Below are 26,929 nucleotides of genomic sequence, written 5' to 3'. Positions count from 1 at the left end.
AAGGGAGTTTCAGAGAACAAACTCATTACAAATCAAGTCCTGATGAATGAAATATGAGGTATATTTTAAGTTGTAATATTTTATTCATTATCCTAGATTTATCCTGGATGTGTTGACCATTTTTTTTCCTGTAAGTTGCTTATCTTGTTTAAAGTGCAACCTGACACTAGTGAATCTTAATCGCTACTTAGGTCCATTCCTATAAGACTCTGACTCTTAAGGTGTGGATCTGTTTGCCAAGTGCTTGTATACGTGTCTGTATATTTAATGTAAATTTACACAGAACATGGAAGCTCATGGAATTATATTCCAAAGCATTCAGAGAGTCAGCGGCATTTTTTATAAACCACAATCCGAGGTAGCATATATTGTTTGTCCAGCCAGCTTCAGATGTCCCTGTATCTCAGACAGCCATATGGCAAGTAGAGTTTCCATTAGAGACTACGAGAGAGCTCCTTAATCCAAAGGCCCAAGCACCTTGTCTGTTGGGGATTATGTCTTTCCAATTAACCTAAATTCTGTATTTTTCCCCTCACTGTCCATTTCACCTCATCTGTTTGTAAGCTTAAAAGGTGCAGATGATTGCCTGGCTAGATTAAGTGAATCATTTTTCTGTATGCACATTATAATCTGGTTTAAAATGACAGTCTGAGCTTTTCCTCATCATTTTGTTCACAGAACATTTCTTTAATACCATGTAATTCCCAAGATTTGTATTTGCCGCTAGAATGAATTTCTCTCAGACATATTTGTTTGTTTTATCTTAGACTGATAACTGTTGTTTTCCAACTGACTGGTTTCAAGAGAATATTTTATTAGATTTGCAGGCGGAAAAGCTGATTTAACATGCAGAGTTTTGTTCATACATGAAATTTAGATTTTTTGGATGACTTCAATGCCCTGGTATAATTTATTTCTGGTAATATTTATATACTGTAATTTATTTACAAGTTACATTTACTTGTATGCACGAAGACTGCGTACCTTCACAGGTATTTATGAAGTTAGTCTGTTTCAATTAATTAAGTGGGCCGTGAATTTAAGAACTTCTCTATATACAGTAGTGGCCAAATGTGATGTCTGGCCTAGAAAAATAGAAATCTTTACCCTTCAAACATTTTATTATTAAGGATTTTGTAAGCATTTTGTGTAGTTGCGCTTGGAGTGTAAAACTAGTGTACATGCTTAATTGTTTATTTTGTAATAACGCAATGAAACATAACAAATTGTGTCATACAAAGACCAATGACACATGTGCAAAACTTAGTACAGAGCAGAGTACTGCTCTGGAGAATATATATTCTGATATTTAATAATATAAATAACTAATTAATTAATTTAGTTTTCTGTACTTGTTTGCAAAATAAACTATTCCATGATAAACTGTAGTTTGTATATTTTCCAAATAATTGTATCAGTTAAATATCTTAACCAAGTTAGTTTTTTTTTTTTGGCAAATTTGATCTTGCAGGGTCATATAGCACTGCAAGAACATGGATTATTGTTTCATTTTTACTGTACTTCCACATACCGACCAGGTGCACATCCACATATTTGGAGACTTGACAGCTCATGGGATATGTCTTATTCAATATTTTAAACAGATTATTATTATTATTATTTTTTTAGTGAAATACACAAATTATGAGTAAAAGTCATGTTTAATATCCTCAGTACAGGCTGTCAAGTAGAACAGGAATGTTTTTTTTTTCTTTATTAAATTCCTTGTCAAATACAATAAATCGAACTTTATCATCCTAATAAGGTGAGTTAGACTACTATGTCTAATTTTGAAATGCATATGATTATTGTTTGTGCGTACGTGCGTGTGTGTGCGCGTGTGTGTCTATGACGTCCCCACAACGCTCTCTCGTAACCCCGCCCAGCGGAGAGTGACGCTTGGACTAGAATGTCGCCAGTTCACCTCAGTTCCAGACATGGCAGCGTTGAGACAGGAGCATCGGTATGGACTCTCCTGTGGAAAGATTAATAAAAGCATTCCCAATAAAACCATCTTTCACGTCAAGCTAACCGACACGGCCATCCGGACGCTAGAAGCTTATAAGAATCACAAGGTAACGCATTTGGTTTTATTTCGTGTTTATTTGCTCCGCTGACCTCAATGGGACAGAAAGAAAAGTTCAGAACTCAGAACTTCAAAACATTTCCTCCCGTTAGTTGTTTGTAAAGTGTTGATTTATTTAACCGGAGTCCGTCGCTTTAAGTGCCATATGCTGTCTTACCAGGGACAGATAGTAACAGGAGGAAATCGGACACATCCAGTTGTTACTGTTCCCTTAAAGTTTGTTTCATTTAGTTTTGCTTATTTCTTTTTTAAGCTGTTACAAAATAAAATAAAATGTCAGTCGTGTTATTTTTTTCGTTAAGCCAGTTGGAATTGGCTTTACGAAATCTCCTGTTTTCCACTTTAGATTCAAAGTCGCCGCTTTATTCCTTCTGACAAATGATACGAAATGTAACATGACACTGTCTTAATGCTAAACACTGCATTACTTATTATAATTATGATCGTTTTAAACCGAAGATGAGAATTGTTTCTTTTACTCATAACACTCACGGGGATCTTACGGTCTGAGAGGGGCTCAAGGCTCAAGCTCGATCTTATGAACTATAAACCTTGAGTAGCATAGCAATTTAAATAGCCATTGAGATTTGCTGCCTTTTTTCATTTCCCCATCAAATGTTTTATCGACTTGTATTCGAGAGTAACGTTTCAATTTACTGCAAATGTTTAGTGAACTATACACAAAAACAAAAGCGCATGTAACCTCGTATTGTTTCTATAGGTAGTGTTTAAGGTTAAGTTTATAATTGCTTCTTTAATTGATTAACTTATATAGGCCTGTGGCAATTGCTCGACATAGTCAATTAAATCCAAATAATGATTTTAAATCATTATTTATGTTGTTACAAACCTCTATGACTGGTTCTTCCGCAGAACACAAAAGGAAGATGTTCTATAGAATGACAGCCTCAGTCCCCATTCACTTTCGTTGTATGAAAAAAACAAAACAAAACATGCAATGTAAGTGAATGGGGACTTGAGGCTGTCAGTCAGTAACATTTCCTTTTGTGTTTTATGGAAGAAAGAAAGTCAGGAGGGTTTTAAACAACATGCGGATGAGATGACAGAATTTATTTTGAGTGAACTATCCCTTTAAATGTCATGTTTGCCTCACGTAAAGGTAATTCCTTGTAAGCCGTATTTTTTGCCAGTTAAACGCAGTTGAGTAATCAATACACTTCTCATTGTCACCGTCGGCTCGACAGAACAGATTCCAGTAATATCAATACCTCAGCGGTAAAACATGTACGCCAGCTGGACGGGGCACTTGGCCAGTTAGCTTCATCTCAGCCCAAGCGCTTGTAGATGGCAGGACGATAAAGGTGTATTTTTGTTGGCGTGCTCTATCCTATTGTTGTTAGTCCTTTAAACGCTTGGACGCCGTCCCGATGTCATCGCTCATTGGTCAGTCAGGCGGTGTAGAATGTCGTTTGATCCAATCAGAACACGAGAAGACTTCCTCGCGCTTGCAACAGGAGCTCGATAATGAATGTTCTATTGTCAATCATATGTGACCTAGTAGAAAGAGTGAAAAGTAGAAGTAAATGTGTTGGTCAGTCTTTTGTTCAGTTTTTATAACTGCCCCATTTGATATCCCAGAACGTTTTTAATAACTTTCAGTCACAATAATCCAGCTGACAGTCTGCCAGAGTCAGAAATTTGGAGGATTTGCCTTAAAAATGCCTTAAAATTCAAAATGCAGTGACATAAAAATGCCTTCTGCTATGAATTCCTCTGTTTTTCATTTGCGTTATACTTCATAATATTCAGTTCCAAGCTTAGTTATACACATTACTGCATAAAATATAAATTGAAGTTTGTTTAATTTTATAGGTAAGAAGTAATCCGTTATCAGCATTGACAGTTTGGTTCGATGGCTTTGTGGTCAGTCTGACCTGGGTTTTGTTTTGCGTATTAGTATGTTTATTAATTGCAAATGAGGTCAGAAGAAAGAAAACAACAATAACAAAGATAATTGATCATATTAATACCAAAGACACGGTCAAGTCAGGTCATTAGATACTTCAGTGTCCTCCTCTGAACTGTGCTCATTATGTTCTTAGAAGCTTTCACTGCACCAGAATAAAAAAAACAAAAAAACAAAGTTCAAGTTAGCTACAGCAGCACCACCACCCCCTTCAGTAATGTTTAGCCACTAATCCGACCACATGACAGCAAACGCAGAACCAATAAGCCTGTATTTTTTAATAAGCAACTTGAGCTGCACTGTATGTGTAGAGTGACATGACGGCCTCTCCCTGTAACATCCATAATAGATAAACATGCTTGTTGACTAAAGCTCCAGCTGTACCTTGAAGATAATAAGTGCTATCTTTTGACCTTGCTTAATGGTTTCGAGCTATGCTGGGGGAAGCTTCAGTTTTTTTCCTTCCTTGTTTCTCAGCAATTTACGTTAGTGATGCGAATGAGTCTGTCTTGTATATATGTCGTTAATGCTCCTGAACGTTGGCCGAGCTGAGTGTTAAAAGCTGAGCATGAGATGGTTATATAAAAGGCCTATTTGTACACACTTTATGTGGTGGACAAACACCACAGGGTAGATAATGTCCAGGCCTGCTTGATTTTATTTGATGTACCTTCAGAAAAAAAGATGAAATGCTTTTTGTAACTTACCTTTAGTCCTAATTAGTGCTGAGAACTCAATTCAACATTTGGTGGCTAAAAGCTTTTCCCATGATGTTTGCCCTGTCCCACCCCCACTTCTTCTACAAGTCCTCACACACTCAGCATCCTCACACTCATCCACGCCTCACACAATAACATTTGATTGACTCATGTAAGGTCTTTCAAGTTGAGATTTATTAATCGGACGCATTCCAGTGCAGATTAGCAAAGCCCGGCCTTGATCTTTAGGCTCGCACAAGCAGAACCATGACACTGCCGAGAGGCCAGTGACAGCCAGCCTTTCATTCTCTCAGAAACAACCCCCCTCACTCGCAGTCTGCATGAATTAATACAGGAGAGAACTGTGCCTCTGTCAACGGGGGCAACCAAGTAAGAGGAGACTGTAATTACTGTGAAGGGAGGCTAATAGGTAGGCATGATATTTCACTGAAGTTAGTACCTAAACAGGGGTTGTGGAAATGCTGGCATTGTGGGTAAACAATTAAGAAAAGGAAAACCCTCATGTCGTTCCAAACCTGTATGACTTACTTACTTCTGTGGAGCAAGCACATTGGAAAAATGTTTTTTGGCCGTACAATGAAAGTTAATTGGGTCCAATTGTGTTGATTTGGGCCCCATTGACTTTTATTGTATGGACAAAAACATTTCTTCAAAATGTGTAATTTTTTGTTTCATAGAAGAAAGTCATACAGGTTTGAACCAACGAAAAGAGTTAATGAGAATTTTCAGTTTTGCCTTACTTCACTGTAAGGCTGGTACAAAACATTTGTATTGTTTTTGTTAACACTTATAACGCATTCAAAATCCGCATATGTCTTTCATTTGCATGAACTTGGTGGAACATAAGCTTATAAAACAGTCATAACGTAAAGAATATTGTATCTGATCAGTAACGTCCCATTAATCAGTGAATGCTCAAAAATGTAATTATTGAATGTTACTATATTATTACCATGTAATTACTGCATTGCTGCCTTTTTATTCATTAAAAAATATACATTTTTGGAAATTATATTATTATATGAATTGATAGTTGTGGTGCATTTTGCAAGTTTGATTCTCGTACAAAATAATAAAAAAAATATATATATGTATTTGTTTCGGGTCAAAAAGGACCTAAATGCATTATGAGGATTCCAGCCTAGAAATTCAGCTCGAGATAATTCATTTCCAAGATTTTGTCTTTGGTTTCTAATCCTTTATATAATAATAGTAGATGCTAACCAACCTCTTCTACCTTTTTTCTTCTGTCCCCAGGGGTCCTTACCAAATCAGCCGGCAATTTGCTTCAAGGGGAACCAGGGGGTAAGATGAATGTATTTTTCCTCACCCCTCCTGACGCCTAAAAATTGCAATCCTTTAATTAGACCTGATTGTCGAGTCGTGCAGCAAAAAACTCACGGCACCCCTCAGCTGCCTGCATACTCCCTCAATATTTCATGAGCTCCTAAACCATTGCCTGAATTGGAGAAGGAACTCTAGCTTGCAGTGACGCCACCCTTAGGGCCTGCCCGACTAGATTGGGAGCATTTATATAATTATAGCAGCACGCATGTTCATAAGCACAATTATGAGTCATAAATTAAGGAAGTGTCATCGTTTGGATGCGATTCCTGGGTTTCGTAAGGCCAGCGGTTTGGTTTTTATGACAGTATTGTTATTTACAGCTAGTAAAATTGGCAGTGGCATGCGGTCACACTGTACGACCTAGGTGGATTTTTGGTAGGGGGTGCATTCCAGTGAAACGGCTGTAAAGAAAGATGCCTGTGTCTAACCGGATTAGCACATTCAGCCGTAGCACACCTCCCCATCAGCGCCTGCGTGCCACAATCAGCCCCGTCTAAAACATATCCAGAAGCGGGACAGGAAAGGGACTCGCTCCGGACACAAACGGAAGACTGTACTTGCGGTCGGAAGCCCGGGAGAGGCTACTCAACACCCCCGAGCTGCTCGCCAGGTTACTGGGTCAGACTGGCGACTGGAAAGGCTTTGTCAAGAGCTCTGGGAAGAGGTGGGGGTGTTGGTTAACCCAAGGGAGCCTCTTGTGTGTCTATGCCTGTTGTCTCAGTGTAGACATGAAAGACCTGCGACAAGGAGGGGGATAACCATGGCCACCGTGTCTCCTAAAGCACCGTTCGACCCCCACAAATTCCACAATTATAGTATGCAAAATGCTGTCACATGTAGTCAAGCAATATCTGATCTAATGAAGTTTCTTTCCCTTTTCAAATTGGAGTAGCGTAGTTGTGTCAAGTGTGTAAAACTAGAATCCATTCTAATTGTCGAATTAGATTTAGTGATTATATCTTTAGCCTATTACATATTCAAATTGTCTGCACTGAATTTAAGCGTTCATCCCCTCCTCCTCAGATAATGGGCTGCTGGGCATTAATGAGGTGTTTGAGCCGAGTGTGTCTGTGTGTGTGCGCGCACATGTGTGTTTGTATGTGTGTCAGGGTGACAAATTAAGCTATTACAGCTGGGGGTAGGGAGTGATGTTAAGTCCACGCTACCGAAACCACGTTATCAGTCATTCTATTAGCCGTAACCTCGGGATGCTTTCACTTCAGTCAGGATTGATATAATATGGAGTATCATAGTTTTACAATGAATGGATATCTTTGAACAGCACTCGGGAGATACACGTTCCCATTTCTGATCCTACTTAGCCAGGTAATTTTCTTCCACCTGCAGGAGGGCTCCCCCATACCAGGGAATTCCCATAAACCTTGTCCTGGCTTGTCTCCAGATCTTTGAGCTGCAACGTGGAAAAGTCAGGAAGTGCCCTGCTGAGGATTGTCAGCTGCCATTTTCTACTAACTTAGTGGAATAGTACACTCAAAAATTGAATGAAAATTGTCATCATTTACTTCTCATGTCGCTTCAACCTCTGTATCACTTTCTTTATGCTGTGGAATTTAAAAGAATTGAGTTATTTTGAAAAATGTTGGTAACCAAACGGTTTTGGGTCTCGTTGACTTCTATGAAATTGTTTGGTTACCAGTATTCTTCAAAATATCTTTTGTGCTCCACAGAAGAAAGAAATGTGTACAGATTTGGAGCGACACGAGGGTGAGTAAAATGATGACAGACTTTTCCATTTTTGGTGGACTATCCAACTGGCAGTGCCTTGATAATGTGCGCTCATGTGGCAGTTAACAAATAATTTAGCCATCATTGGGTTTTTACAGATGGGGAGCTTTAATTTGCTCAGTTCTCTCCGTCTGTGGAGGAGGATGATGCAACTGAAGAGAAATAACACAAGAAAAGATGTTTAGAGTAGTAAAATTCCTTTCATATTGAAGGAAGTGATCCCCAATCCTGGAGGATTTATGGAATCTGAATGCCTTTGATGGCGTCACTTGGGATGTTCGGGTTCAGTTCGGATTCTCAAAGACTGGGATTTCACATCATGCAGCTCATTTTCTTTTGGTAATTGGATTTTTGCTGCACAAAATTAGTTATCCAGAGGCTACAAATATAGATGTCTGTCTCAATAAACTGAAACGGTTCTCACAGAGTAAAATATATGAAGGAATAATGGCAGTGTCCTGCAGTTTGACAGGCTATATCAGATTTTTTTCCTGTGCTTGTATTATACATACATTTTTATGATCTTATATTAATCGAGAAACCAAAACATGGGCATAAGTGAGAGAGCATATTAAATTATGAGAGCATATTATTATGCAGAATAGTGCACTGCATGTTGCATTGCACAATTTTCATAATTCTTTTATGGGTCAGTGACAAATTAGTATGTCTGAGAATGATGGATGTCTGTGATGAAAAAGAGAAAGCTTTCGAAAATCCAGTTAAAAACACATTTGCCAAGGTCTTAAATGTGGTTTTTGTATTCATGTTAGTAACATGTTAGTCAAAACGAAACTTCTTCATGGTTCTGCAAAATAATATGTTCTCTATTTAATATGCTCCCTCACTTACGGCTATGTATCAGTTTCTCTATTGATAACAATGCATGTATAAAATTATATTGTCGTTAATCTAAAAATATCAAGTGCTGTAACCATCAAATAAAATGTCATATTTCTTGCATATTACATAGACCATATCCAGGGTGACACCATATTAATTTGATGCATTTAAAAGCCTGAACTAACCATGTCAAAACAAGATATATAAAATTGTCATGTGAGCACATCAATGAGTCCCATAGTTGATGTTTGTGATATTCCTGTTTTATCAGTTGTATCAAAATTCATTTAGATTCAGAAATCATCATAGTTTTTAAAATGCATTGAAATTTTAATGTATTTTTGAATAACATAATAGATGACACAAAAAGTGTCACATCATTGTCTCATTGTGTTAACTAAAAAAAACCCCACCCGTTTATGACTATGAGCAGACGGTCCAACAGCAGCATGTATTTATGCCTCCCTTAAAGGCTTTCTGAGTGTGTACGTGTGTGTGTGTTCTGTGGCATTGGTTTGTGTTGGGAGGTGGGGGGTAAAACGTTTCTCTCTGAGATGTTCTCATGGTAAGTGTGTGTGAAGGTTTAGCTTCCCCCACCCGTCTGTCCCTCTCGTCATCGCTGTGATTGTCTCAACCTGATCCTCTCTTTTCTCTCACTGGGATTCACCAGTTCTCCATCTCGCACCTCCGATGAGTGTGTGCACGGGAGAGTGTGATGGTGTCTCAGAGAGTGTGTATTAGAGCACATTAGTATGTATTCACAGGGTCTTCAATGGTGTAGCTTACTCACTAGATCCAGGGACGATGGAGCACCCCTATACTAAAATTTGGCTTGGGACCTGTGAATTTTGTATGTGTGGTCATTTCTGTTTGTGTGTCTTTTAGTTTCTGTGCTTGTCCAAGGCAGGGCCTCCGTGTGTGTGTGCGAGCTTGGCTTTTTTTCCTTCATGAAAGCTAATTAGAATGACAATAAGAGGAATGAGCGTAGAACGCCGAGAGTCTCTTGCAGCAGAGGCGGTGTGGGGGGAGCTGTCCCACATGTGAATGAAAGGGCACACGCCGATTCTTTCATCCAGATGTGACGTGCTCGCCAACGTGCACAGGGACCCGAGTGCCTGTCTTGTCTGGGGCCCAGTGTTTTGACTGGCAGAGCTGTTTGCTGTTTTCTGCATGCTCTTGCCAGGTCATCTTTTACAAGGTCCTTGCAAATGCAGGGAGGATCTTCTTTTTTTAATGTCTTTTTTCTTTTTTCTCTTAGCCAGGGTCCAAAACTTACTCAGTGCCAAATGTAAAAAGTTGCTTTGGCGAGTGCATAAAAGGAGTTGGTCGCCGGTTGGCTGGTTACTTTCTGCAATATATATCTTGAAACCCAGGCTCATTCGAAATGCGTGTCTCTAAATACATTTCTGCAACACCGTAATTATGTACCTTACCTTGAAATGTCCAGTGAGTGGCGCTGAAACACGGGTTCAATACGTGACCCTGGCATGTGTTTGTTACGTTGATATAGGAACGTATTGCTGTGTTTGTGTTACGTTGCTTCAGGTACGTATTGCGGTGGTTCATAGTGTCTCTAAAAGTTAATGCTCTATTGTGTTGGAAATATCCCCTACACCAAAACCTACCCGATAATGTTGTGACATAAAAACACATTTGTTGATGCAGGCGTGTAATTTTAACTTCCTTAATGCGGATTCGAGCAGTTTTGTTGAACCGTAGTTTCACGAGGTTCGTACCGGAGCTCTTCACCATTCAAGTGCAATGCCGTATCGCGTGAGCTACCAAGCACATGAAGCTGGATATGTGACGACACGTCCAAAAGTATAAATTTTCAAATCTCGCAGCATGTTAAAATTGTTTTGAATTCATAACATAATATTCCTCAGGTAATTATGCGAAAATTAGGCTTTATTAATTGAAACAGTGGACCTGCAAATCATACTTTGTGTGAAATGGAATAAAAGTTGACAGAGTTTTACTGCCTCTGCTCATTTCAACTGAAAACTGGAGCGATTCGTATGTATAGGTACGTTTTTTTTCCGCAAAAATGTATGCAGAGGCACATATTTCCAATGAGCCTATGTTGCAACCTGATATCTTGTCAGTGTTTTTTTTTCTTACAAAACTCGGCGTTCCAAATCCGTAAGACTTTGATTCATCTTTAAAACACAAATGAAGATATTTTTAACCTGAGAGATTTCTGTGTCCCGATTAAAAGTCCTTTCCAACAAAACTTTGACTTTTCAAAAAGTTCAAGCACATAATTCGAATGAATCTGAATGTTTTTTGAAGAAACACAATCACTTTATATGATGGCATGATCTCTTTATATTGCTCAAAAAGAGAGAACCAATAAGGGTTGTTTTTACATCATGCTATATCAAACAAGTATAGTTATGCTTTTGTTAGGTTATGTCTTCATTTGTGCTTTGAAGATGAATCCCTTTATGCTGTACAAACAAAAATATGAGGAACAGATCATAAATGTTATAAATCTTGATGCTTTTGGGACATGTTCAGGTTTATCTAGAGACTGACACACAACGACCTGCGTTACATGTCAGAAAAATGGAAATATTTAAATGAAACTGGGAAATAATTCATTTGTCATAGGGACAAAAATGGTTTCATAATGCAAAAACAGTAGTTTCATGCAAATTTAGGCCCTGATTTTAGCATTCTTCCCAGTGAGTGCTCAATGTTGGTTTATTTTTGTGCATACCAAGATCTCCAAGTTAATCATTTTTGGTTTCAAAAGTATCTTCCTGTGAAGATAAAATGTGATTAATGTGGAAAACGTGTGGTGTGTATATGAAACTCTTCCAAAAATGTTGTACTGTACATCTCATAGCTTTTAAATGGCTGAGTGGAGCCAAGAATCGCAAGGGAAGATCACAGACACTTCAGGCCTTTCATGCACAAACACACACAGGGCACGCTCACAGTTCTGACGTGCCTGGACCGACTTCTGAAAGCTCTATGGCTCTGTGTGTATTGCCTTTTAACAGGCCGCACCTCTAAAACTTTGTCTGTTTAGCATCTTTCTTTGAATCCATAACACACTCCTTATTTGATGCTTAAAACCTCGTATTATTGTCTCCTTTAATTTTACATGTTCTTTTTTCTTTAAGCTTCTCTGCGTCCTGTTGTCGTTGACGGGGATGGGTTGTGGCATTTTTCAGTCACATGAGTAGATTCATTGATTCTGTGCCTGCAGCAGGGGGCTTTGGCTCGGCCCAGCAGGATGCACTGCTTCTAATAGTTTATAGTAGTTTTTCGTCACATGGGTTATTTAAATCTTATTTGAAGAGCATTCATGGCCACGTCTAGCCGTCACGTGGATGTATTTAGAAACGGAAACCTCTTTCAGGTTTGTTTTCAGCTTGTCTGTCATGGCCATCCGGCAGACTAGAGTGTGACTGCTCAGGGAAGTGAGCAACGGTCTTGTAAATGAACATTGGCTTGAAAACATTCTGTATTTCAGGAATAAGTTGTTTTGACCAGTTTTTATTCTGAAGCTTTGAATGAAGACCTTTGTATGACAAGCTTAAAAAAGAAGAACCTAAGGAAGGAATTTTTTTTTTTTATAATTGCAACTTTTTTTCTTACCATTATGACTATTCACCTCAATTGCGGGCCTCTTTTTTTCTCATAACTGCAACTCCGTATCTGATTTTAATAACTCAGTATCACACAATTGCATCTTGTTTCAGAATTGCAACTTTTTTTCTTGTAATTGCACCTTTAATCTTATAATTGTGACTCCTTGTTTCACAATGGCAGCTTTTTTCTCATAATTGTGAAATTATTTTATATTTCACAATTGTGACATCCTATTTCACAGATATAACATTAAAACTCTCAATTGCATAAATAAATCATATGGGTAATGCTATACAGTAAAGTTTTATTTGTCAACACAGTTAAACACATAAGTTAACATGAACTAACAATGAAAAGGCATTTAATATCTTAATTTACTGATATATTATTAAAATCAAAAGTTATATCTGTTCATTTGATTTATTTAATGGACCTGAGGTAACATCAGCTAACGATAAACAGCATTTTAAATAATGTTAATATTTTATGTTAATGTTAGTTAACATTAACTTATTGTAAATGTTACAATAATATTTTAAACTGTATCTCGCAGTTGTCTTTTTTTACACTGAGGCAGGAAAAGGCTTCAAGAACCTGCTTTTGTGAACATTATTTGAAGAAATGACTTGTAAGTGTGTGTGTGTGTGTGTGTGTGTGTGTATGTGTGCTTTAAATTTGAAATTTCTGTCCAGGCTTGATAATATACTTAATTGCTAAATGCTCCTTGAAGGTTTATCTGATCTCCCTGCATTTTCACACCAATTCTCTAGCAAGTGTATAAAAATACAAATACTACACATGCTGAGCGAGAAGACTGCCTTTAGCCTTTCAAAGCTGGCGTTATGTATGAATTTTTGAAATGTGCGGCATCAACCAATCAAAACGTAGAGAACTGTTCCACTATTGTAATCTCAGAGGCCAGTGAGGCTGTGGACGCCCCCATAGACCTGCCTCTACTTAATTTGCGCAGACTCGTCACTATAGTAACTGATAGGCGAGTGGAGGATGGCTTCTGGCTGCTGTGTGAATGGGGTGCATATGAAAGCAGCATGCGGGGTGCTCTCCTCCCCCATTACCGACACACACACACACACAAACACACACAGGGATGGTTATGGAGTCAGGTCGCCCAGTGCTTACTGAGCTTGACAGATTAGCCCTCAGGTGCTAGAGAGGAGAGAGAGACAGATTTTGCTTGGCATCCGAGGCAGTTCCTCAGGGGATGAAGCAGCCACCACAACCCCCTCCACCACCCCTTTTTCAGCTCCACAACTTCTCATCGCCAACCCCCTTTATCCTTAAACCAACCCCCATGCATCAACAGACATCCACATCCACCCCCTCTGATTCCCCCCCATTTAAATGTAACGGACTTCAGCCCGGTACCACGATAGAGTGATTTAATGCGAAAGACAGAGGCAAGCTCATGCACTGCATTTACAATCCATGACTCATCGCACACTCGTCGATCATATCACAAATGGTGTGATTGAGAAGCCCAGGGTTTTTGAGAATTATGATAGGGTTCCCATAAGGCAGCATGCATTCTGTGTTTCCTCTTAAATGCCACTTGTTAGCACTATTATTATTTCATCTCTGGAGTCAAGCTCGCACTAAAAGACTCGTCGACCTTTCATGTTTTAAATATGGGACTAGTCTGCAACAAAAAGCCTGGTTTTCTAACTCGTAGCACATTTTCACACTTGTGACATGCTTAAGTTTATTGATTTGAAATCTGGCCGACCACATGTTAGGTGTGCATACTGTCCTGACTAGTGAGAGAGCGGCGGGGAGGAACAGCCAATGAAATTGTGAGTGTGAAAAGAGGGCAAGAAATCCAAAAGTTACCCTTTTTGTCCCAAGCACCGTCTGATTCATAAGAATTTTAGACTTTTATTCAGCAAAGGTGCATTAAAGGGATAGTGCATGCAAAAATGAAAATTCTGTCATTAATTGCTCACGCTCATGCCACTCCAAACTCGTAAGACCTTTGTTCATCTTCGGGAACACAATTTAAGATATTTTTGATGAAATCCAAAAGCTTTCTGACCCTGCATAGACAGCAATACAACTGACACATTGGGCATTGGGCACAAGGACATTGTTATAATAGTCCATGTGACATCAGTGGTTCAACCATAATGTTATGACACTACAAGAATAATTTTTGAGAGCAAAGAAAACAAAAATAACAACATTATTCAATAATTTGTTTACATTCTTTAAATTTCTTTAAAGGGGTCATCGGATGCCCATTTGGCACAAGTTGATATAATTCTTTAAGGTCTTAATTAAAAGTCTATAAAATACTTTGGTTAAAATTTCTCAATGGTAGTGTAAAAAACACCTTTTTTTACCCTGTCAAAATCAGCTCTGTTTTCAGCAAGCCATTTTTAGTCCATGTTGCTTTAAATGCTAATGAGCTCTGCTGACCCCGCCCCTCTCTTCCGTGGGATGATGAGCAGTACTGTTTACTTTAGCCGCAAAACTGGCTAGCTAGCACATTATTAGAAAAGGCGATTTGCAAAGATTCATAAAAAACCCTTATACTCACTTCTTCTGTAGGTGAGGGTGGATCACGAATGATTCGGGCGAACATAGACGCATTTAGGCAGATTGAGGATCAGTGCATTCCCTTCAAAATGACAGTAACGTTAATCCTCTGCGTCTTCAGCAGCTCAGATGTCAGGAGTAAATGATGACTGCTATTTTCATTATTATATCCAACAACAAAACAACAAAACACCTTAATCGCTTAATCTGAGACATCTTGTCTTCCCCTGCACCGGCGTCAACACAATGGCGGTTGGACTGTTTACAGCTCACTCAGGGCGGGTCTAAGGTAACACAGTCTTGTCAATCAACTATTGTGGGAGGGGCCTGTGCAGAACTACATCATTCTGACAGGGCTCTCAGAACAGCCTGATTTGAGAGGGGATTTTTTTTATTTATTTTTTAAATTTTATTTAGTTTGACAGGGACATTGTACATTAATAAAACATTCCTGTAAATGTACCAGAATTAGCCAAAGGCTATTTTTCATCCGTAGTCCCTGGACAAGATGTTACAAGTCACCCTAAAGAAAATTTAATTAAAACTACATACTAGAAAATGTAATAATTACACAATACAATTGTACAGTAGTCTACTGAAAACAATATAGGATCAATTAAAAACAATGCAAACAAAATACAAACAATAATAGGATGGCTAGCAGATATAAGATTCTAGTGTTGACAAATCTGAGTACTGATTAACCAATTATTTAATTGAACCCTAGATAAAGCATATGTGTCTAGATCTTTTATAGTTGTCGGAATAGTATTCCATTCTTGTGCAGCTTTGACAGAAAAAGCAGACTGACTAAATTTACTTCGTCTAAGCTGTATGATACAGTCTCCTCTTAATGCGCCTCTTGTAGAGCGATAATCAGTTGTTCTAATACGAACTAACTGACCAAGAGGAGGAGAAGATAAACCATAAATAATTTTATACATCAAGCATACATTTGCATACTTAATCATGTTTTCCCAACTTAACAAATTATATTTTTCCAGTATTGGACAATGATGATAATGTACCGATTTCTTATCGAAGACTTTAAGTGTACATTTATATAAGGACTCTAATGGTTTTAGAGTCACTGAACTCGCCTGAGACCAGGTGGTTAAACAGTAAGTCATGTGAGAAAGAATAGAATACATATGCATCTTAGCTGCCTCTAATGACATGTAATCTCTAATAAACTTAAAATTATAGAGATTAAACGTAACCTGCTTACAAACCTTTTTAACTTGAGCTTTAAATGTAAGTTTAGAATCAATCAGTATTCCCAGATATTTATATTGAGGCACTACCTGCAGCTTCACTCCTGACACATAAACATCCGGCTCTTTAATAATACTGTTAGACTTAGAGAAAAACATACATACTGTTTTGGACACATTTAGTTGCAAGCAATTCTCTTTTAGCCATGCCGACACATTAATGTATACATTGTATACATTGACACATTGTATATTAATGCCAGGACATGAAAGATGAAAATTATTTATATACATAGCAAAAAGCATTGGGCCCAAGATAGATCCTTGCGGAATACCAGTTGATGTACCTAAATCATTGGATAGGTGTTTTTGTACTCTAACACACTGAAATCTATCTGATAGATATGACTCTGTCCAGTTAAGTGTATGTGATGAGAATTTAAAACAAGATAACTTAGACATAAGGATTCTATGATTAACGGTGTCAAAGGCTTTCTTTAAATCAAGGAACACTGCTCCAACTACACCACCTTTATCTAAGAAAGTTTTAATATTTTCTATAAAAAACAATTTGCGGTTTCCGTTGAGTATTTTGCTCTAAAACCAAACTGCATTGGATGCAGTGAAAATGAACTACTACTCAAGTAACTGCTAATCTGTTCTGCAACTAGTTTCTCCATAACCTTAGAAACAGTGGGTAAAATACTAATTGGCCTATAATTATCAATAGAAAGGGTATCTCCACTTTTGAATATTGGAACAACAATCGCCGATTTCCAAACACTTGGGAATTTTCCCTGGGAAACTGAAAGATGAATAACTTTAGTAATAGGTTTAATTAAGGTCAAATTATAGACTCTTTGAGCATAACAACATCCATGCCATATTTATTTATCTTTTTTTATCTAGATGATTTAAGAGATCTAATTGTTCTCATAACATCAGAATCACTAACAGGCCTTATTCTAAAAACAGGCACTGTTGTAACTGGACAGACATTAGTATATGCAGGCGGAAAACAACGAGTAATAGTTTCTACGGAATCAACAAAATGATGATTAAAAATCTCTACCACCTCAGCTGGATTGTTTATTGATTTCCCCTTTACTTTAAGTTCTAGAATTTTCTTATCCTCATTTTGTTGTCCTGTTAATTTTCTTAACTGATTCCAAATGATTCTAGGATTGCCTCTTGCTTTTTCTATCATAGTGAGGAAAAAAATCTGCTTTAGCTTTTCGTAATTTCTTTACCACAGAGTTCCTTAACTTAGTAAATCGATATCTATCACTGCTCAATTTAGTTTTAAGTAGGTTTTCAAAGAATGATCCCTTTCTTTCATCAAATTCAGAATGTCTACATTCTTAGTTAGTTTCCTAGTTACCAGAATCATATTATGGTCAGACAGACCAGTTAACATATTACAGGATTTCAAAATTCGCTCAGGTCTGTTAATAAATATTAGATCAATTTGACTTTTAGTAGAATTAGTTATTCGAGTAGGTCCACTAATTAATTAAGATCAAAACTATCAGTTATCTGCTTAAGATTTAGATTTATATTCCCAATTAATGTTGAAATCACCCATGATAATTACCTCCTTGTTAAAATTACATTCTTTCAGTAAATTTTCATAGAAACTGCAATTAGAAGAAGGGGGACGATAAATTACAATGAGAGTAAACGACATTTGTGGAGATAAAGACAACCAATGCATTCCAATTCCTGGCAATTCACCCACTGGATTTCATTACACTGAATAGTATCCTTTATATATATCATTACTCCACCACCCTTGAAACCTTCTCTCTCCTTTCTAAAAACATTAAAACCAGGCACCTGAATTACTGCAGGAGAAACATTTTCGTGAAGCCAAGTCTCTGATAAACAAAGGAAATCTAAATTTGAGTTTAGTAAGAGATGATGAACTTGATCACTTTTCGATTTAATACTTCTTATGTTTAGATGACCACCTAACAGACCCTTCATTTTAGCTTTAGGATCCCAAACTATTCTAGATTGATTAAGGGTTTGGAATATTTTCCATTTTCTATTTTTTAAGATCGCTGGATTAATCACTCTCTTATTTACATCATTCATCTTTGTCCCTACTCCGCGTATATTATCTAACGTTAAGTTCAAGTCTATAAAATCAGAAGTACTCCGTGGATCGGCATCTCCTCCACTCCTCCAACCGGCCGACACGAGCGAGCCCACCGACAACCCTGCCGAGCCAAAGATCTCCACGCCAGCACCCGAGCTCAACTCCGTCCTGGACAGCCCCCGAAGCACACGCCGTGAGCCACCAAACCGGTTATCAAAACGCCGCTCGACTTCCATGAACCCCACACCAGCAGCGACGTCTTGGGGCAGGCCCGACATCCACAGCAGCGCCCATCAAACCAGAACAAGGATTAGTTGGTTGAGTGTAATCAGACGGTAACTCGCCACAAAAAGTGCGTACCTGTAGATTAGCTGTAGCATGCATCGCACCCTTTGAGACACTATCCTCCCGCTCCGCCCCAACACAACAAGGACCAGGACACGGACAGGGGGAATTTATGATGTTACAAAAGATTTCTATTTCAAATAAATGCTGTTCTTTTGAACTTGTTTATTCGTAATCTGTAATGTTTCTTAAGCACCAAATTATTACATTAAAATGATTTCTGAACGATCGTGTGACACTGGAGACTGGAGTAATGGCTGCTAAAAATCCAACTTTTCTGTCACAGAAATAAATAAATAAATAAATAAAAATAAATGCTGCCTTGGTGAGCATAAGACTGACCCTAAACATTGAACGGTAGTGTATTTTGGCTCTTACTCTTCTGTTTAAGTGTTTTGTGCATATCTTTGCGTTGAAAGTAAATTAATTTGATTCACAATTCACTGGGTTTCCATTTGATTAAAAAGATATTTTATAAAAATCAAGAGTATTTAAAATCAGGATTGATTTGATTTGGTTACTAATGCAGTCCAGTCATTTTTGGATTTGTTTAATACTTCCTTTAATGTATCTTAAAGATAAGAAAAAGAAGACAAACTGCTTCAGACTGTACCAACAGTTACTTGAGCTTCATTCTCATAGTGTACACTTTACTTAACACACAGCTAGATATTGTGACTGTGGATTTGAAAGGAACATTTGCCCAGTTCATAATTCACAGTTCCCATAATTCTTCCATCTTGCCCTTTATGTAGTTACCATTAGCACTGTAATCTCAAGCTCTATCTCTCTCCTCTCCTGTCACTCTCTCTCACTCTGTTTTTTTTTCCGTCCCTCTCCCCCATGCCTCTTTTTGTTTTTTTTCGGATGAGTGGCTCTGTCCGTTTCGGATCAGGGGGTCATGTAGTTCCGTTTGTCGGTCCTAGGCAGGGATGCCCCAAACCCCACCCTTCCCCCATCCCCTTCCAACAGGCCACACGTTCCTGCTGCTTATGAATAATATAGGCCGAACTCCGTGCCATCGCATGTGGCGGGAACAAAAGACGAGCGCCTCACAGGAGCCGTAGACGAGTGCGCTGCGTGAAGAGAACAATGGCGATGATCGCGATGAAGGCTGACTGTAGAGTTGATGGAACCAGCGGAACTAATTTAACCAGGCCAAAGAAAACTAAGCTCTGAAATGGAAGGTGCTCATTACATGACTGGTCAAAGTCAAAGAGTCATAGCTAGAACTATAATTGCCGTAGCAAAGATAAAAGCTGCACAATTTTGAACTGCTAGAAACTTTCCGTCTTTTCTGACACGTAGAGGTGGTTAAACAATAAGTCAGCTGGCAGAGGTTATTGTTTACTAGGTGGTTGTCAGTTTCAGGCCTTGGCTTGAAAACTTAATGCCAAGTGTGAGGACGAGATGTTCTGTTTCGTCTCTTACACTGACCCAACACGGTTTAAGAAAAGGAAAAGAAAACACCACCTGAAACAACACGCCAGCTTCTCTTCTTTCCAAACAGATGTGCACTTCGTAGGAACAAAACACAAGCATTTAAAGTCATAAAATCTCATGAGTAGAATGTTTTGAGTACTTTAAATCTGGGGTGCAGTGCATCTCGCCACCTCATAAAAACATTATAATGTTCTTAGAAAGAAGCAGGGTTGTTTTTTTCCATGGTTGCTACAAAGCACGGCCTTTGTCTCGTCCCCATTGGCCACGGCCCCCGCTAAGTCGTTCTGTTCCAGCCCAGTTCACACCTTACAGCAGACTGAAAGTATTTGACATCTCCAAACACACGTGGCACCGTGTGGCAGATGTGGCAGAAGATGGACTGCAGAGGATGGGCTTTCTGCGCCCTTGTGGCTTATTTAGGAATCCTGTCAATCTGATGCCATTTGGATGTTATGACATGGATGAAACCCACCTGCGTATGTGTTAATGTTATTGACAATGGAAAATGTTTGAACAACAGTATTGTTGCTTGGCATAGTTACTTTACTGAACTGCTTACTGATTGTAAGAACACTGGGTCTCATTCACTAATAATTGTGCAATTATTTTGTATTTGATGGCATCAGTATACTTTAGTTGTTCACCACCCAAACTCAAAGTGTGTGGTCAAAATGTTTTTTTTTTTTTTTATTCAGCAAAGACACATTAAACTAATCAAAAGTGATGTTTTTTTTTTCTATTTCAAATAAGTGCTGTTCTTTTAATCTTTCTGTTCAAACAATCCTGAAAAAATGTATCTCAGTTTCCACAAAAATATTAAACACCACTGTTTTCAGCATTGATAATAATAATAAGACATGTTTCTTGAGCACAAAATCAGTATATTAGAATGATTTCTGAAGGATCATGTGACACTGATGACTGGAGTAATGACTGCTGAATATTCAGCTTTGCCATCACAGGAATAAACTGCATTATAAAATATATTAGAACAGAAACCAGTTATATTAAAATGTAATATTTAAGTTAATTTATAAAAACACTCATAAATGAATCTTTGATTTCTACACTATAACATTTGCCTAAATGATTTTATGTTCAAATGCGTGTGTATAGTTAGTGAATGAGACCCACTGTGAGAAAACAAGGTGAATGACACAAAGAGCTTGAATCGCGATCATCATAAACGCACACAGCTCAGGGAGAGAGATAACGTTTCAGTAGCAACCCTCGAAGCAGCCTGTATTTGCATTTTAACCATAGTGCTATACTACCTAATGTACTGATCTAAAAGCTGATAAAGTCTCACCTGCCAAGTTGGGCGTTGGCTTTCACTGGAGGAATAAACACCGAAAGGAGCAAAAGGCAAATGTATTAACAGTCAACTTTGCAGCTTGGGTAATGAACTTTGCGTAAAGCCTTTGTATTTGACTCTTTCAAATCTTGGATTGAGATGTGAACACCAGCAAGTTCATGTGAAAGTCCCATTTTTCCAGAGTATCTTTTTCTTTATAGGGGTGAGGGAAAAATCGTTATGGTGTAGTATCGCAATATTTTGCATGACGATATTGTACCGAGAGTCCGAGACGATTAAGTTTTAATATTTTATAGTTTGAATTTCAGCTTGAGATTCCAGGTAAATGATGCACATAATTTTACATGTAATGCAGGAAAACCAGTTCAACTTTGAAATCTTTGTCAAACTGCAACTTCACAAACATCGCAAGTGAATTTTTATTTTTTTATTTATTTATTTTTTTAATCTAAGTTTGGTTGGTGATGATAGCCTTGTGGGCAGCGCACCAACATACAGTGCCATTGCACTACGGGTGTCCCAAGTTTGAATCCCGACTCAAGGACCTTTCCCGATCCTGCCCCCCCCCATCGTCTTCCACTTCGCTTCCTGTCAGTTCTAATCTGTCCTATCGTAATAAAAGGTGAAAATGGCAAAAATAACTATTTTTTAAAAATCAGACTTTGAAGTCGAACTGTCTTGCGTTATTTTGTACGCTATTGTGCAACAAAAATAAACCCGTAGCATCATTTAGTGTCCCAATTTGTACACCTTGAAAGGTTTGTTAACATTATATGTTGTCACAATACTTAGTATACAGAAAAATGTTTAAAATCGCAATAATAATTGCCTGTTGATTCCCGCCACTATTGTTTATATCCCTTAAATCTCTCTTACTCCGATCTAAGTGGCCTAAGTATGATCCTGCCGCCATGAAAAACCGCCTTCTCCCTGGAGACAGAAGCTGGGAACCAAAGGGGTAAATGACATATGGTTATGAAGATCGAGGAGGAAACCGGGAATGGAAAAAGAGGGCAGCCCCCAGAATGGACTGACCTGCATGACATTGATTAGAATCAGAATATGAAGTGTGCATGGTGGTTGAGCCAGGGGTCGACAAGTGAATGTACCACGTGGAGGGGTTGGGGACCAGGGGATGGGGTGGGTAGCCCTTGTCTCCTGGAGGGAAAGGGATGGGGGATGTAATGCTTTGGGAAAAGGGGACTTTAAGGGGGGTAAAGACTGTAAATCCATGGCTCTGGTGATGCCTCAGAGGTGACTGGCTTTTGTTCGGTCGGTGTGGCCATTTGAATCGCAAATGATTATTCATTCCTTTGCAGCATTGCCGTGACCTACATCTGGGACCTCCTTGAAATGACTTGTTGAATTTGGGCGAAGAAGACTAGCACTTTTGGCAGTGGCTTCCAGCAGCAGCTGTAGTCCCGGGAATAGCTGTTGGCTGACCATGATGCTTTTTTTTGGTTTGTTGCAGGAAAAGTTGCATTAGTCTGATCATGTCGTACTGCCTCGGTTTTTGAAGCCGAGGACATATCTGGGTCATTACCAGCGTTTTCCCCTATTCAACCCCCATGAGTGTCCATCGTTGTAGAGGGCTACTGTTTGATAGTATGTTGTGACTGCTCGTGAGTGCTTGTTTTGTCGCACGGAAAACTAACAGATAATGATGGGGGCAGGGTTCGTTCTGTGGGGGTTGTGAAGCTGAATGTGTGTTTGTGAGACTGGGAGCTTTTTATTGGCTCCATGTGGCCGACAGTGCTTATGGTTGTACTGCGTGACCGGGCATTTTTGACAGCCAAAACCCTTTTCTGCCGTGCCTGTACGTGCTGTTTTTAGATCTGTAGGATGGTAAATTGCTTGCTAGGGTATTTATGCACTTCATTAAACACAGCTGAAATGAGTCCAGTGTGCTTCTAAAAATGAAGAGGTCAGTGTTTGTGTTTTCTAAAACATTGAAATATGAAATATGCAGTTTCAAGAAAGTTCAAATGATTAACCCGTATGTTCATAAACACAGTTAAACTTTGATGCCAGGGACCTCTAAATATAATGATCTCTTTTTGAGCGACTCCCTTTCTTAAATATAAAGGCAACTGTATATTTTCATGTATTAAGACCCATACTATAATTAGTATAATTAGGTCCTTGTGCAAAAGCCATTTTATTTTATTTTTATCGGTTTTGTTTTTGTTTAGATTTTTTTGTTTTGTTTTTATAGTTTGTTTTGTTTTCTTGTGCTTTTTGTTTTCTTGTGCTTTTTGTTTTGTTTTGTTTTGTGTTTTGTTTTGTTTTGTTTTGTGTTTTGTTTTGTTTTGTTTTGTTTTGTTTTGTTTTGTTTTGTTTTGTTTTGTTTTGTTTTGTTTTGTTTTTCAAACTTGTCCAAGTTTGAAAACCCCTTCTGTAGAGGAACATTTAGATTCAAGCAGTTGTTTAGTTTGTTTCTTTAGTCACTGCTGGCAAAATTGTTCATTTTCTGTAGACAAAGGTTACACTACGCTTTTGAGAGCTTTCGTGCCCTAGGACATAGATGCATTCTTTAAACCAGTCTTTAACCAAACATGCTCACACAGCATAACTCAACATATTTGAAAATACCCCATGGCTCTATTTGACAGAGGGAATTAAAGGTGCCGTGTTATTCCCTGTCATTTTACTGATGGAAAACCACACACCTGAAAACCGTTTTAAACGATTTGTTAAAGTGACTTTTTGTGTCCATAGTCATTGTCATTTTCCACCTCACTTTTGGACACGCTTGAGCACAAATGACAGACTGCTGTCTCCTGAACAAAAATAAAGCATTTAAATTATGCAGACTCTACCTATCCATTTTCCTCAAATCTAGGGCACTGCCTCAACTAAAACATCCATCATTTTCAGCTGGAGGCTGTTTGAAAGGAAAAGCTGATTTTAATGACACCGCAATACCTGTTGCTTAATGAGTTTGTATTTTGGATTGCCTTTCTGTATTAGTGAAAGTAGGTTTCTAGGCCTCCCCTGAAGAATATAGCTTGTCTTTTAATATCAGAAAGTTATATTTTATAGGAGCCACCGCATGAAGAAGAGTTGAGAGTGCCACAGGATTGATTGTACGTACGGCTTTAGCTCAGACTCACAGCGCTCCCTCACCATGTGTTTGGTAGTCTTGAAGCACTGCTTTTTTGGCTTCGTGCATGCAGAGCTGTCCAGCAATCTTATTGATTCCTTTTCACAGGACTTTGAACAGGTAGTGAGGTCACACAGTCGATATTGTTCAGGGCAGCATTTGTTTTGATCGGCCTCAGATGACTGCGAGAATTACGTAACTGACTCAGTTACTGAGTCGTGACCCTTGCGTTGCCTCAGAACACAAACTCAGAGCTGCAGTCGATCTGGCACGAATCAGTCAGAACCCATCAAAGTGCTGTTTTGCTGTTCATCATGGTCTTTTTTTTTTTTTTTTTGGCATTTCATTGTTTCATTGTCCATTGCTTTTGCTGTTTTTAAAGGCATTCTGCACATTATTGCAGAGCAAAAGTTTGCACGTATTCTGTTGAAAAAGGGAAAGGTTTCTTTGGCTCACTTGCTTGTTCATGCCTCCAAAATGCTCCCATAGGGATCACAAATATTACAAAACAGGAACATATGAACAACTGTCTCACATTAAGTTGTCAGTTTTTTAAGCACTTTAATTATGTGCGTATATTATTGTAATACAATAAGAAGCTTTTGGAGTTAATATATATATTTTCTGTGCCAACATTTTCACTGGCAAAAAAATGCTACCTTTTGTATTTTTAGCTACATGTTTTGTGATGTGTGAAAAATAATATATTTCTGTTTTATCAGACACCTTTTACAGTGGGAAAAAAATATTATAGGGATTGGAATTATTATTTTATTATTATTATTATTAGACTGGAATTATTATAGTGGACATTTTTTATTTTTTTATTTTATTTTAAATAAACAGCTGGAAACTCTACAGTTATATAACACCATGAACACTATAAATTCATAAACACTTTTGCTGGAAAATGTCGGCTTATGATGAAAAATATTTTTATGTAATTTTCAAATCTATTCCAATTGATGCTTTGAAGACATTCCAACAATGTCAAAACCTCTTCTATCATTATCAATTAGAAAACTTTACCATGGAGATGAATGTTTTTGCTCACAAGGCATAAAAACACGTATACGATTGACAAATGTAGATGTTTTTACTACAAGAGGCCTGAAAGTCTTGTACGTTTAGCCTCAGTATGTTGTGCAATAGGATTCTTCCTACAAACCCACATTAAACTCATATAATTAGCGAATATGGATCTCTTTTTTCAGAAATAGGCGAGTACAAAACATTCCATCACGAAACGGGTTTTGGTACAGCAAGTGCCTTTTTTAGGAAAGTAATAACTTAATTGCTTTATGAGGACATGCTGCTTAAGTGAGCAGTGTTTTGGAGAGACATCTCTGGGAGGAGTTCCTTTGACTGGTTTATTGAATGAAAGATGTTTTTCCAAACAGCTTTGTTGAAGTAAGTGCCGCAAGCTGGAGCTCTTCTCGATAAACAAAAGTCTGTGTTTTAGGCATGGAAAGGAGTTCCTTTACTTTTTTTTTTTTTTGTATTATTATTTGATTGTGCTGTGTAATGAAAGTTCATTCTTGATGTCATGCAGCTGTTATTTTTTTATTTTTTATTTTTGTTTGTTTTTTTGTTACACAAGAGTATTTCCATTGCTTAAAATAGCCATTTAATAGATCTGAAGCATGAGGGTATAAACAAACATCCGCTCTTATAATTGCACTGTTTGTGTGTGTGCATTTATAGTGGGCAGTTAGGTATTTATATGTGTGTATTTAGAATTAAATTACAAGTCTATTTCTTTTCATCTTACAGTATATCAAGATTCCTGCTTCCTCGGATTCTCCGGATGCTTTCCGTGTCTTCTCCTTCTACCTGTCCAGTGACAGTAAAGACAAACCTCAGGCCAGCTTCGACTGTATTCACCAGTATGTTTCTGGGTAAGACACAGAAGGAAAAAAAAATTCAAATAATATTAAATTATTATTATTACCAATAAAATTGTATAAAAAATGGCATCCTGTTATTTTAGAGTACATAGTGACAGACAGTTCAGACTTACCACAAGCTTCTGTCCAAAAATAAATAAATAAACGCAAGCACCATAATACTACTTTTTTTTTTCTTTTTTAATAATTGTTTAATTAATGATCATTACTGAAATTGCTTAATAATAAATTGTATTAGTTATTACATGACTTGAATGTTAAATCTGTGTGTTGAGCGTAGGTTGTTGTTTGTTAGTCTCAACATTTACTTTGACCTTTGAACCCAAGTTCCATTACAGTATTTGGCGTCACGGTCAGTTGTGAAGTTGCTGTCTCTTGATCGGGGTGGCACTGATCTGTTCGCTTTCCAGCTCAAAGGAGACTTGTAGTCTCACAATACTCCGCTTGTCTCGCTGAAGAATAGCATTAGATAGGTTTGTGGGAAAGAGGATGCAAAGCAATTCCACAAAAACCGGTTAAGGCCATTAGTCATAAATTAGTCACCGACTTTCCGGCTGCATTATGGACAAAGGAGCAGCTGTAACACTTAGCAATGGGGAGCGAGGCGTTAAACATGTCAGTCTTTACATAGCAGGTTGATTCTCAGATCTATCTTATCTATTTTTTTTAAACCAGAA

At 38.0% G+C, this 26,929-nt stretch overlaps 2 protein-coding genes across 2 annotated transcripts in view; one reads left to right on the top strand and one right to left on the bottom strand.

Moving 5' to 3' along the window:
* Positions 1–3,531, bottom strand: part of fkbp16 (FKBP prolyl isomerase 16) — a 47,398-nt gene extending 43,867 nt beyond the window's left edge. The window contains exons 1-2 of the mRNA XM_058751651.1: positions 3,316–3,531; positions 1,925–1,975 (exon numbers count right to left, since the gene is read on the bottom strand). The gene's annotated coding sequence lies outside the window, so the exon portion shown is untranslated. The remainder of the gene's footprint in view (positions 1–1,924; positions 1,976–3,315) is intronic.
* LOC131524506 (RNA polymerase II elongation factor ELL2) overlaps positions 1,831–26,929 on the top strand; it is a 41,189-nt gene continuing 16,090 nt past the window's right edge. Inside the window, exons 1-3 of the mRNA XM_058751650.1 lie at positions 1,831–2,075; positions 5,990–6,037; positions 26,119–26,243. Coding sequence (XP_058607633.1) covers positions 1,938–2,075; positions 5,990–6,037; positions 26,119–26,243 — 311 coding nt within the window. The 5' untranslated portion in view covers positions 1,831–1,937. The remainder of the gene's footprint in view (positions 2,076–5,989; positions 6,038–26,118; positions 26,244–26,929) is intronic.

This window comes from Onychostoma macrolepis, chromosome 18 (genome assembly GCF_012432095.1).
Source record: "Onychostoma macrolepis isolate SWU-2019 chromosome 18, ASM1243209v1, whole genome shotgun sequence".
In the NCBI taxonomy this organism is placed as follows: domain Eukaryota; kingdom Metazoa; phylum Chordata; class Actinopteri; order Cypriniformes; family Cyprinidae; genus Onychostoma; species Onychostoma macrolepis.
Note: the sequence above shows the minus strand (reverse complement) of the source record. Positions and strands in the feature narration are given on the sequence as shown.